The sequence below is a fragment of the Panthera tigris genome, chromosome C2, assembly GCF_018350195.1.
Source record: "Panthera tigris isolate Pti1 chromosome C2, P.tigris_Pti1_mat1.1, whole genome shotgun sequence".
In the NCBI taxonomy this organism is placed as follows: Eukaryota; Metazoa; Chordata; class Mammalia; order Carnivora; family Felidae; genus Panthera; species Panthera tigris.
In genome coordinates, this window is record NC_056668.1 from 148522242 (window position 1) to 148535377 (window position 13136).

Below are 13136 nucleotides of genomic sequence, written 5' to 3' on the forward strand. Positions count from 1 at the left end.
CCCAAGCAACTCAACCACCCAGGCGCCCCGGCAATCCTTACTTTCACGGGGCTTTAATATGTACACATTTCAGCCAGATAACATCAGTCCTCCGCAAGATCGTTTGGTTTTCAGTTACTTTGTTGGATTCACTCTGAGTAATTGCGTGAAGTACAGACTTTGCTGCTAGCTCTTCAGTGAACAAATCCCTGTGTACATAATTGATGTGCGTCATCATCAGTGACCAGTCGTGCACTTACGTGAAAATCTGCCAACGATTGGTCACGTTACATGTATTGTTTAGTTCACACGCAGCAAAGCATGTAGTTACGTTGCCTCCTTGTCTTCCAATGATAAACCCATGAAGCATTTTACAAAAGCGGATAATTGAGAGAATTGTGCAACAAAGACAGAAGGGCAGCAAAGAAGCTAAAAGCAATTAATGATGCAAGGGAAATTTGAAACTAATGTAACCAGAGTTGCAGGAGGAACAGCAGACATCAGGAATGTTGACAATGGTTAAGAGGTTCTAGATAGGCAGCCAGAGGAACTTAGTGGAAGTGAAGTCATCTACATAAATGAAGAAAGTGATTTTGAAGAAAAGAAGGGAGCCTCAGAGGGAGCAAGGCAGGCAAAAAGAAAAAAAAAGGCAAAAACGAAAACAAGAAAACCTTCACATTGCGAGAATCCTGGGAGATATTTTCCAAGAGTGAAAGCATAAAGGATAAAATGTTGGGAGGTGAGCCAGAGTTAGAAAGGAGCATGACAGTTGCCCAAGGCATAGAAAAAATGCTCTCTCTGTATGGTGAGTTACATGACAGAAAAGCAGCAAGCACCATGCAAACTACTCTCGATAAGTATTTTTTCAGAACAGCAAAAACAAAAACAAACCCTTAATTCTCACTGTTTGTAATGTTTTGGATTACAGCAGTCAATATCAGGTTTGCTGTTTATGTATTCTTCTGCACGTTTATAAGACACACACACACTTAATCTTGATATTGAAAGTTTTTAATGTTTTGATAAACTTTAAAGGTCGTGGCACAGTTGTAACTTCCCCACTCATTAAGATCATTTTGCGTGGTTAAAATTTGCCTGGTCATTCTTACAGTCCCCTCCGACCACGCAGAGTAGGTAGTCAGGACAGACGTACTCTGCAGTGGTTAACTCTGGGTGGTAGGAGGACATGTGATTTCTATTTTTTTAGTACCATCTGTAGCTTTCAGCTTTTATAAATTGAACATTTGTTACCTTCATAATCATAAAAGGTTTTAAGTCCTCCTTTCTACCTTATATAATCCCATCTTACTCAGCAGAAAACAATTTTTACTATCGAATTTCTGTCTTCTCTGCCCTTTCCCAGCTTCCTACTACCCTCTCGTGAATGAGAGACCTCCCTTTGCCGTCAGCCAACAGCTGGTCTTTGTTGTTGTTCTTACAACGCGAAGTCGCCTTCCACTTCGTCTTCCACGGTGTCCTCAGGACAACTTTTCTTTCAGTGAAGTGTGGAGCAGCAGTTTCAGCCAGAGACTTGCAGCTTCCTGACAATAGATTCTTGAGTTCCAGAGATCCAGAGTATACTCCTCCGAAAATGTACGGGATCTCCAACATATCTTCATAAGCATTATGCGTAAGATCAAGGAACGGCCGCAGACTAGCCAGTTCATCACACAACAAAAGATAGCAAAGCCTCTAATAGGCTTACAGGTGCCCTCGGGCCCGTGGAGGGAACAACTAACTACGTGAGCTGGGCCAAGGACGAAGGGCTGGTTGAATTTTTTTCCAACTTTTTTTCTTGTGAAATACACATAAAATTTACCATGTGAACCATTTTTGCGTATGCAGTTCACTGTTACTAAATATATTCATAATGTTGTACAGTCATCTCTGCTGTCCATCTCGACATCTCTTTTTATCTCGTGAAACTGATAGTCTATACCCATTAAGCAAGAACCTCCCATTCCTTTTTACCCCAGCCCCTGGCAGCCACCATTCTATTTCCTGTTTCTATGATTTCACTACTCTAAGTACTTCGCATAACGGAGTCATACGGTATTTGTCGTTTTGTGACTGGCGTCTTTCAGCATAATGTCCTCAGGGTTCATCCATGTGTTAGAATTCCCTTGCTTTTTGAGGCTAAATAATATTCCCACGTGTGCGTGTCCTGCATTTTGCTTATCCATTCATCTGCTGATGGATGCTTAGGTTCCTTCCCACTCCTAGCTGTTGTGGATAACGCTGCTGTGAACTCGGATGTACAAATGTCTTTTCAGACTCTGCTTTCAGTTCTTTGGAATATATACCCGGAAACAGAATTGCCAGATCCTGTGATAATGCTGCCTTTAATTTTTTGAAGAACCGCTATTCTGTTTTCCGTGGCAGCCATTCCGTTTTGCATTCCCATCAATAGTATGCTAGAGTACACATTTCTCTATATCCAAACAAACCAGCTTGTCGTTTTCTGTCTTGTTGATAGTAGGCATCCTAATGGATGGGAGATGATATCTCATTATAGTTTTGACTTGCATTTCCCTAATTATTAGTAATATTGAGCTTCTTTTCATGTGCCTATTGTCACTTGAATATCTTCTTTGTAGAAATTTCTATTCAAGGTTTTTGCCCATTTTTTAATCTGGTTGACTTTTTGTTGTTGATTTTTAAGAACTCCCTATATATTCTGGATATTAATCCATTTTAAATACGTTATTTGAAAACATTTTCTTCCATTCTGTAGACTGATTTTTAATTTTTTGAAATGTTTATCTTTGAGAGAGAGAGAGAGAGACAGAGTGCGAGCAGGGGAGGAGCGGAGAGAGAGACACAGAATCTGAAACAGGGTCCAGGCTCCGAGCTGTCAGCGCAGAGCCTGATGCGGGGCTCCAACCCATGAACCGCAAGATCATGACCTGAGCTGAAGTTGGATGCTTAACCGACTAAGCCACCTAGGCACCCCAGTTGATTTTTAAAAATTATGTTGACAGGGGTGCCTGGGTGGCTCACTTGGTTAAGTGTCCAACTCTTGGTTTCAGCTCAGGTCATGATGTTCCAATTTTGCGGGTTCAAGCCCTGTCTTGGGCTCTGTGCTGACGGTGCAGAGCCTGCTTGGGATTCTCTCTCCCTCTCTCTCTCTCTCTCTCTCTCTCAAAATGAATAGATAAAAAAAATGTTGATAGTATCTTTTGATGCCCCAAATTTTCATGAAGTCCAGTGTGCCTGTGAAAATTTTTCATTTGTTGCCTGTGCCTTTGTTGTTATATCCAAGAAATTGTTGCCAAATCCAGTGTCATGAAGCTTTCGCCCAACGTTTCTTCTAAGAATTTCATAGTTTTAGGTATTAGATTTCAGTCTTTGATCCATTTTGATTTAATTTCTGTATATGGCGTTAGGTCTACCTTCATTCGTTTGAAAGTGGGTACCAGTTTTCTCAGCATCATTTGTTGGGAAGACTGTCCTTTTCCCATTGGATGTTCTTGGCACCTTGTCAAAAACAAGGTGTGTGTGTGTGTGTGTGTGTGTGTGTGTGTGTGTGTGTGTAAGGATTTATTTCTGGACTCTCTATTCTATGTTCTGTTGGTCTCTATGTCAGTCTGTATGCCAGGACTACAATGATTGAAGTACTATCGTTTTGGGGTTTTTTTGTTTGTTTGTTTGTTTTAGAGAGTGTGCTAGCAGGGAGAGGGGCAGAGGGAAAGAGAGTATCTTAAGCAGGCTCCATGCTCAGCCTAACAAGGGCCTCAATCCCACAACCCTGGGATCATGACCTGAGTCTAAATCAAGAATCAGACACTCAACTGACTGAGCCACCCAGGCGGCCCTAATCAGTGTAGTTTTATAGTAAGCTTTAAAATCAAGAAGTCTGAATCATCTAGTTTTGTTGTTCTTTTTCAAGATTGTCTTGGCTATTTGGAGCCATTTGAGATTCCATATGAATTTGTAGAGGGGTTTTTCTATATCTAGAGAAAACATCGTTGGGATTTTGATAGGGATTGCACTGACTATGTAGGTTGCTTTGGGTAGATTATAGTGTATTACATTGATCCCTTTTTATATGTAGAGTCATTCTTGCATCCCAGGAATAAATCCCACTTGTTCATGACATCTAGTACTTTTAATATGCTGTTGCTGAATTAGGTTTGCTACAGTTTTGTTTGTTTGTTTGTTTAGAGGATTTTTGCATCAGTGTTTATCAGGGATATTAATCTGTAGTTTTCTTGTAGTGTCCTTGTCTGACTTTGGCATCAGGATGATCCTGGTCTCTCAAAACAAGTTGAGAAATGTTTCCTTCAATTTTGGGGAAAATTTTGAGACAAATTAGTATTCGTGCCTTTTTTTTTTTTTTTTTTTAATTTTTGATAGAATTCACCAGTGAAGCCATCAGGTCCAGGGCTTTTCTTTGTCACGAGATTTTCGATTATTGATTGAAAGTCTTTACTAGTTGTACTTCTATTCACATTCTCTATTTATTTGTGATTTAGTTTTTGGTAGGTTCTGTATTTGTCCAGGAATTTGTCCATTTGTCTAGGAATTTGTCCATTTCTTCTAGGTTATCCAATTTGTTGGCTTACAGTTGTTCTTAGTACGGTCTTCTAATCCTTTTTAATTCTGCATAATTGGCTATAATATTCCCATTTTAATTTTTGGTTTCAGTAATTCGAGTCTTTTCTTTTTTTCTGTCCATCTGGCTAAGGTGTGTTCATTCTGTTAATCTTTTAAAAGAACCAGCTTGTGGTTTCATTGATTTTTCACTAGTCTTCTGTTCTTTATTTCACTTATCTCTGCTCTAATATTTTTTGTTTTATCCCTTCTCCTAGCTTTGGGTTGAGTTTTTTCTTTTTCTTTCCCCCTAGTTTCTTGAGTTGTAAAGTTAGGTTGTTGATTTGAAATATCTTTTTTAATATAAGCATTCATAGCTATAAATTTCCCCCTTAGCATTGATTTTGCTATGTCGCATAAGTTTTGGTATGTTGTGTTTTCATTTTCCTTCATCTCTAAGTAGTTTCTACCTTGCCTTATGATTTCTTCTTTGATCCATTGGTTGTGTATGAATGTGTCATTTAATTTCCATAAATTTGGGAATTTTTTAGTTTTTGTTTTATCACTGTTTTCTAACTTCATCCTGTTGTTTTTGGACAAGATCATTTGTATGATACCTATTTTTTTAAAATTTTTATTTATGTATTTATTTTGAGAGAACGAGAGAGCGTGAATGAGCAGGGGAGAGGCAGAGAGAGAGAGAGAGAGAGAGAGAGAGAGAGAGAGAATCCCAAGCAGACTCTGCACCATCAATACAGAGCTGATGCCTGGCTCGAACACATGAAACTGTGAGATTATGACCTGAGGAGTTGGATGCTCAACCAACTGAGCCACCCAGGCACCCCATCTATCTTTTTAAATCTATTGAGAGTTAGGTCACTTCTCTTTTCATGCTTCCAAGATTCTCTTTGTCTTTGGCCTTTGAAATTAGAAGTATAGTGTGCCTCTGGTTTTTTTGTTTGTTTGTTTTTAGTTCATTTTACTTGGAATTGATTGAACTTCTTGGATGTTTATATTCATATCTTTCATCAAATGTGGAAAATTTTCAAACAATCTTTCTTCAAATATCCTGTCTACCCCTTTCTCTCTCCTTCTTCTCAAACTTCCACAGTATGCATATTGGTCTACTTGATGGTGCTCTATAGGTCTGTTAGGCTCTGTTCACATTTCTTCAATCTATTTCTTTCTGTTCCCCAGCCTCGATAATATTCATTTTCCTATCTTAATGTTCACTAATTCTTTCCTCCTGCTCAAATCTGCCTTTGAATCTCTATGGTGTATTTTCCAGTTCATTTATTGTACTTCTCACCTGCATAATTTTTTTGGTTTCTTTTTTAGATTTTTCTTTTTATTTATGTTTACATCTTGTTCATACACTGTTTCCTTGAGTTTTCCATACAACTTCCTTTAGTACTTTTAGAGCATATTTAAGATTGTTGCTTTAAAGCCTTTGTCTAGTACATTTGCCATTAGGGTCTTTTCAGGGACAGTTGCTGTTTATTTACTTTTCTCTTTTGAATGTGCCGTGTTCACCTATTTCTTCATATGCCATGCTGTCTTAAAAAAATTTGTGAGAGCCGGACATTTGAATCTAATAATGATAACTCCGTCAATTAGATTTTCCAACTTCCCCAGCGTTTGCTATTTTTTTCTTGTTGTTCATTTACTTATGTTTGTGGTTGCTGTAGGCTGTCTTGATGCTAAGGATCAGTTTGCTGTGTGAATACAGGGTCTTTTCAGGTCTTTTCTGAGTGTGTGCCTTTCCCCGGGCACAAGTGGTGACTTTCTGATTTTCTCAGTATGTGTAGTTGCTTTTTACCGTCTGGTTTTCAAAAGAGGAAAAACAGAAAAATGAAGTGGGGGTACGTTGTGAGGAGAGGTGAGGGAGAAGGATGCTGTCTTTTAAATATGGAAGTCACTCTATCTAGAGGGAGAGGAACTTGCCACAGTGAGGGAGGTATAATAAGAGTGGCTGCCTTTTTGCCTGCACCTCTGTGATCAGAAGCAGTAGTAGTCAGTGATTAAAGAACAGATTCCTGATATTTGGAGGACTGAATCCTTTTTGTCTACCCTAGCGTCTATAAGCTGCCCCCAAAACACATGAATGACTGTCTGCCATGGGGCTTGGGGTGGGGAATGGGTAACTACCACTGTGCTGAGAGCTGGAATTGAACAAAATTAACCTCAATTTACTGTCCAAGCCTTCTTCTGTCGTTGTAAGCCTTCAGTAGGTCTCAGAATTCCAGAGTAGTTGCATCGGACAGATTCTGCTACTGCAATTGTTGTCTAAGTGGGGAGACAGATTCCTGCTGCCTTTTACTCTTACCCAGATCCTCCAGGGCTTTTTTAATTTTGTTGGAAGAATGGTTGACAATGTGCCAACCGCATGTGGGTTGAGGATGGGTGAAGGACCGAAGGATTGTGCATCCCAGGTAGAGGACATATTAATCGGCATAAATTATCATTGGAAGTTTGAGGCTCTGAAGGTAACGGTAGGGTTGGAACTCAGGGTGTTCTAAAGAAATGCACTTTGCAAAGTTGGCGGGGACAGATAGCAAAAAAAATATGTAAGCCTTTTTACTAAGTGTAAATCTTAATTAAATAACCATTATCACTTTATTTTTTTTAAGTCAGATGAAACCTGGCATTCTCAATGGATGCTGAAATTAGTGGGTAAATGTATAATGAGAAATAAGAAATAAAATCTCAAGTTACTTCTCCACAAGATACAAAAGAAACACTTTTGATTGTTACAGTGCACAGAACTGTCACCACTCTAAGCAAGCGATCAAAGTTAGTATCACCAGTGATAAGCTTTATGGACATCCTGTACCTACTGGTATAGAATGCACTAAAAAATGTACAGCATCACTTCTCTGGTATTCCTGGGGGGAAAAAAAAAGCATTACCAAGATTTAATCATGAGAAAACATCAGACAAATCAAAGTATCTTCCACACTAACTGGCCACTCGTCTTCAGAAGTGTGGAGGTCAGTAAAATCCAAGAAAGACTAGACGGACCATCACAAGTTGGAGGAGACTAAGGAGGCACAGCAGCTAAATCCTATCTGAATCCGGCTTGGATCCTGGACATTAGTGGAAAAACTGGCGAAACTTGAGTAAGGTCTATAAATTCATTAATAATAATGTCTCCATGTTCAGTTCTTGTTTGTGGTAACTATACTATGGTTCCATAAGATGTTACTATTTAGGGCAGTAAAGTGCACTCATTTTTCCTATTTGTCGTAGCTCATTTAAGTCCCAAACGGTATCAAAATAAAAAATTAAAAATTAAGGACTTCGAGAAAGGAAGAAATCTGGCTCCCATATGCCATCACTTTTTTTTTTTTTTTTTAACTACAAAAGCCCTTCTCGCTGAATTGACTTTCTGCCGTAAAATTCTTGAAGGTTATCTTGTTTCCCAAGAGTGTGGTGCTTGGAGTTCAGTGTCCCTAGCTCTTAGGCACTGCCTCCTGATAGTCCCTTCTGAAACCTGCCCTGTGTGGCCTGCCCTTGTTTCCCAGTTGTGAGCCCTTCTTGTAGTTTGGCCACTTCCTGTCTCGCAGTTCTTCAAGCTTTTAGGTCACAGAGAGCCAGCTCTCAGGTTATTTTGAAGAATCTACGGGAAACTGAGGCATCATTTTTTCTAATGTGGATCATCCAGCATAGCTGTGTTTAGTCTCATTCTGGGGCAATAATGGTGCATTTTTGGAAGAATTTTAAGCAAGAGCGTGCTATCAGATTTTTTGCTTCAGCCTGAGTACTGAGTTGCGATGAAGCTGAGAGGAGGAACAGAACGAGGTGACCAGGGTGCCCAGGACAGAAAGTTGCACGAGGAGGGGCACCTGGGTGGCTCAGTCAGTTGGGCATCTGACCTCAGCTCAGGTCATGCGTTCAAGCCCCGCATCGGGCTATGTGCTGATGGCTCAGAGCCAGGAGCCTGCTTCAGATTCTGTGTTTTCCTCTCTCTCTCTGCCCCTCCCCTTTTCCCTCTCTCTCTCTCTCTCTCAAAAATAAATAAACATTAAAAAATGTCTTGGGGCGCCTGGGTGGCGCAGTCGGTTGGGCGTCCGACTTCAGCCAGGTCACGATCTCGCGGTCCGTGAGTTCGAGCCCCGCGTCGGGCTCTGGGCTGATGGCTCGGAGCCTGGAGCCTGTTTCCAATTCTGTGTTTCCCTCTCTCTCTGCCCCTCCCCCGTTCATGCTCTGTCTCTCTCTGTCCCAAAAATAAATAAAAAACGTTGAAAAAAAAAAAATTAAAAAAAAAAAATGTCTTAAAAAAAATTGCACAAGGAGAGAACCTCAGAGATCTACAGAGGGTTTCTCTTAGATATTCTGCAGGGTATGTGTGTGTGAGGCAGCAACCCAAGGCCAGGGACCAAAACACCCATAAGGATTAGAGAGTAGTGTCAGTTACGCACACATGGGCAAAAATAGTTCTTTTTCCCATCAGACAGACTGGAAAAAATTCTTAATTCATGGAACATTGGAAAAGCTACTCAGGAAGATCTTGGCTCAGCGGTGGGGAATAATTAGTCCTAGGCTGAATGCTGCTCCAAAGCCACCTAACACATCATAAAAACAAGATCTGAAGGGATCGAACTGTTTCTAATTAACAGAGCTGCCTCCAAGGGGAAAACAAATCTCACAAGTATTTTTAGGAATACACATGTATCAAGCACTCAACAGGGTTAAATTCACAGTGTGTAGCATCTCTCCCAAGGATAATTGACCATTTAAACTACAGTAATAGCTATGTGTGTCGTGAGCTTAATAAAAGCATGTGTGTATGTAAAATGCAAAATCTGGGAGGGAAAAAGTGAAAGTCTGCTACTGAACGATTCTTCCACTAATGTGAAATTCTGTAATATGACTTGAGAGGTCGACTTTGTTATGTTAAAGATGATACTATTAAACCCTAAAGCAGCCACTGCACAAGAGAGTCATAACTCTAATCAACCAAGGAGATGAATAATAAAAAATATTTTATTAAAAAGAAGACAAAAAAAAAGAGAGAGAAAAACGAGAACAGAAACTTCTGGAACAAATAGAAAACAAATGGCAAAAAGATAGACTTAAACCTAACAGTATGAACAATCACAAAAAATGTAACCAGTCTAAGCACCTCAAATGAAAGTCAGTAATTGTCATATTGGGTCAAGAACCAAGAGCCAACTATATACTGCCTAAAAGAAACTTACTGTAAACATAATGACATGAGTAGGTTAAAAGAAAAAGAGTGGAAGAAGATGTGCCCTACTACTACGAGTCAAGAGAAAGCTGGAGTGACTATTTTAATATGAGACAAAGTGGATTTCAGATCAAAGAATATTACTAGGGATATAGAAGGTCATTTTCTTTCTTTCTTTTTTTAATGTTTATTTTTGAGAAAGAGAGTGCCCCGCATGCTCAGTGCTGTCAGCGTGGAGCCCAGTGTGGGGCTTGAATTCACGAACTGAGATCATGACCCGAGTTGAAATCAAGAGTCAGATGCTTGACTGACTGAACCACCCAGGCGCCCAGGAAGGTTGTTTTCTCATGATAAAGTGATCAGTTAATCAAGTAGGCATAATAGTCCTAAATAAACCACATGAAACAAAATCGTGTTGGAAGTACAAGGATGAAAAGATAAATGCAATTTTAGTCAGAGATTTCACTACCCCTCTCCTGATATTTGATAGAACAGGTTGAAAGAAAACGTAAGGACCGAAAGGGCTTAAAAAAATAAATAGAATCTCTTCCTCACATCCCTTCAAGAAGTCATTCCATTTGCTTGACACTGCTTAAAATTCCTTTCATTGAAATCAAAATATCAGGCTTGGATTTCCTCCTTGGGAGAGTTAACAAATCAATGTACGTGCATTTCTAGCAAGTCAATGATGGCATTCAGATTGTTTCCATTTTCATTTGGGGCGTAGGTGGTAAAACAGAAAGGCTTGGTGTTCATGAGGTGGGGCAGGGATGCTCCTAAGAGCACACAGGACAGTTGACCTTCAACCTAGGCCTCAGAAACCTTTCTCCGTTCCAAGAGTGGCCAGAACCTAACCTCAGAGGCACCCCTTACCTGTGTCAGTGGGAGCCGTGGGGGCTGTTTGGTCTGCCCAGAGTGTAGCGTATTAAGACACAGAAACCAAGCAAGGCAGCATCTTACTGCTAGCTCTTTTCCCTCTAAAGATACCTGACAGTCTCTCCATCAGATGGAGAGAAATATCTGGAGTGTACTTTAGCTTCAGCATCTTGAGCATTTTTCCAGATACACCTTATCATTTTTAGTGAACAGTGAATTTTTTCCTAAATATAGGATTTGAAATGCCAGACTCAAATCTGATAGGTACCTCCCAGCTTCTTGGGTGACTCAGAAGCACACATCCCTCCCAGTCTTTTTGCCAGTGGCCAGCACAGTAGGAAAACTTCATAAATATTTACCAGTTCTGCAATCCTCACAGTAGCTGCTATCAACAGAATTCACTCCAGCTCTGCCAGTAAAGGTCAACATACTGTTCTGTTGAGTGGAAACTGAGAACAATTTGGTTGGCTTTCCTGTGGTGGTAAATAAGCTCTGTAAGTGCTGTGATACACACACACATATATATTGGGTCTCCAAAATAAGTACTAGATATGACTTAGCATAAAACTCTAGGTTGAATGTTAAAATGTTGTCCTTCTACTTTCTGACTCAGTTCCATGTCTTGGAGTCTGTGCTATACCCTTGAAATGACTAGATTAGTGACTTTAGAAAACAGAAGACGAGGTTTTTGGATCTGTATCACTTGTGATGATTGCTAATTGTAATTGATGTTTGAGGACTTTCCTGAGGGAGCTGGATTGTGTCCCTTCGCTGCAGAGGACATCACCAGCAGTCTCTTCCCAAGCAGACTATTTGGGGCAGGTAGCCCATACCTTATCCAGTGACCTAGTGCAACCAGTTGACACAGTGTGTAAAGGCAGCATTATCATCCAGTTCATCTGAAAGCTTGACCAGGAGGTAAAATGACCATTTCCTGCCACCAGGCTAGTGGTTGGATAAGAAGAGCTCTGTGGGCCTCTTCAAACTCTATGATTTTAAGATTCACCTGAGATAATGATAAATACCTAATATCAGTTTGAAATGGCATAGTGTTTTTAAAACACATCAACCAGAAATATTCTTTAAAAATATTGGTTATATGCAGTTCCATTTTCCTACTTTTAGAGAATCTGTTGGGAAGTCCTAGCCACAGCAATCAGACAAGAAAAAGAAATAAGAGGCATCCATATTGGTAAGGAAGAAGTTAAACAGTCACTGTTTGCAGATGACATCATTCTGTACATAAAAAAAACCCTAAAGACTGCAGTGAAAAAAATTTAGAAGTAATAAATGAATTCAGGAAAGTTGTAGGATACAAAATTAATACCCAGAAATTGGTAGCATTTTTATACACTAATAATGAAGTAAGAATAAAGAAAAGAGAAATTAAGAAAATAATTCCATTTTCAGTTGTGCCAAAATAATAAAATACCTCGGAATAAAGGAGGTAAAAGACCTGCATTCTGAAAACTATAAAACATTGATTAAAAATATTGATGATAACACAAACAAACGGAAAGGTATTTCATGCTCATGGACTGGAGGAATTAATATTGTTAAAATGTTCATACCACCCAAACCAATCTACAGATTCAGTGCAATCCCTACCAAATTACCAACAGAATTTTTCACAGAACTAGAACAAATAATACTAAAATGTGTATGGAACCACAAAAGACGCTGAATAGCCAAAGCAATTCTGAGAAAGCAGAACAAAGCTGGAAGTAACCTAATTCCAGATTTCAAGATAGACTATAAAACTGTAGTAATCAAAACAGTATGGTACTGGCACAAAAACAGACACACAGATCAATGGAACAGAATAGAGAGCCTAGAAATAAACCCATGCTTACATGGATAATTAATCTATGAAAAAGTAGGTAACAATATACCACAAGGAAGAGACTGTCTCTTCAATAAATGGTGCTAGGAAAACTGGACAGCTATATGCAAAAGAATGAAACTGGACCGCTTTTTAACACCATACACAAAAATAGGATTAAAGACCTAAATGTGAAAACTGAAACCATAAAAATTCTAGAAGTGCACAAAGACGGTATTTTCTCTGAAACTGGCCATAACAGCATTTTTCTAAATATGTCTGCTAAGGTAAGGGAAACAAAAACAAAAATAAGCTACTAGGAATACATCAAAACAAAAAGCTTTTGCACAGCAAAGGAAACCGTCAACAAAACAAAAAGGTAATCTGAATGGGAGAAGGCATTTGCAGATGGTGTATCTAATAGTAGGTTAATATCCAAAATACATGAAGAACTTCTAGGACTCTGCACAAAAAAAGAATTTTTTTGATTAAAAAATGGGGAGAAGACCTGAATAGGAATTTTTCCAAAAAAGACAACACACACGTGAAAAGATGTTCAATTTCACTCATCATCAGGGAACTACCAATCAACACCACGCTGACATCTTACCTCCCACCTGTCAGAAAGGCTAAAATCAAGAAGACAAGAAATAACAAGTATTGATGAGAATATCGAGAAAAAAGACCCCTTGTATATTGTTGGTGGGAATGTAAGTTGGTCCAGCCACTGTGGAA

At 39.3% G+C, this 13136-nt stretch overlaps 1 protein-coding gene across 12 annotated transcripts in view; it reads left to right on the forward strand.

Moving 5' to 3' along the window:
- ULK4 (unc-51 like kinase 4) overlaps nt 1-13136 on the forward strand; it is a 571537-nt gene that overhangs the window by 415274 nt on the left and 143127 nt on the right. The window contains exon 35 of one of the 12 annotated variants that reach the window (XM_042998373.1): nt 1421-1747. The exons of 10 other annotated variants lie outside the window; for them this stretch is intronic. In XM_042998373.1, the coding sequence (XP_042854307.1) occupies nt 1421-1600 (180 nt within the window). In that variant the 3' untranslated portion in view covers nt 1601-1747. Of the gene's footprint in view, nt 1-1342; nt 1748-13136 lie in introns of those variants that run through there. One more of the 12 variants, XM_042998377.1, reaches the window with a different exon arrangement.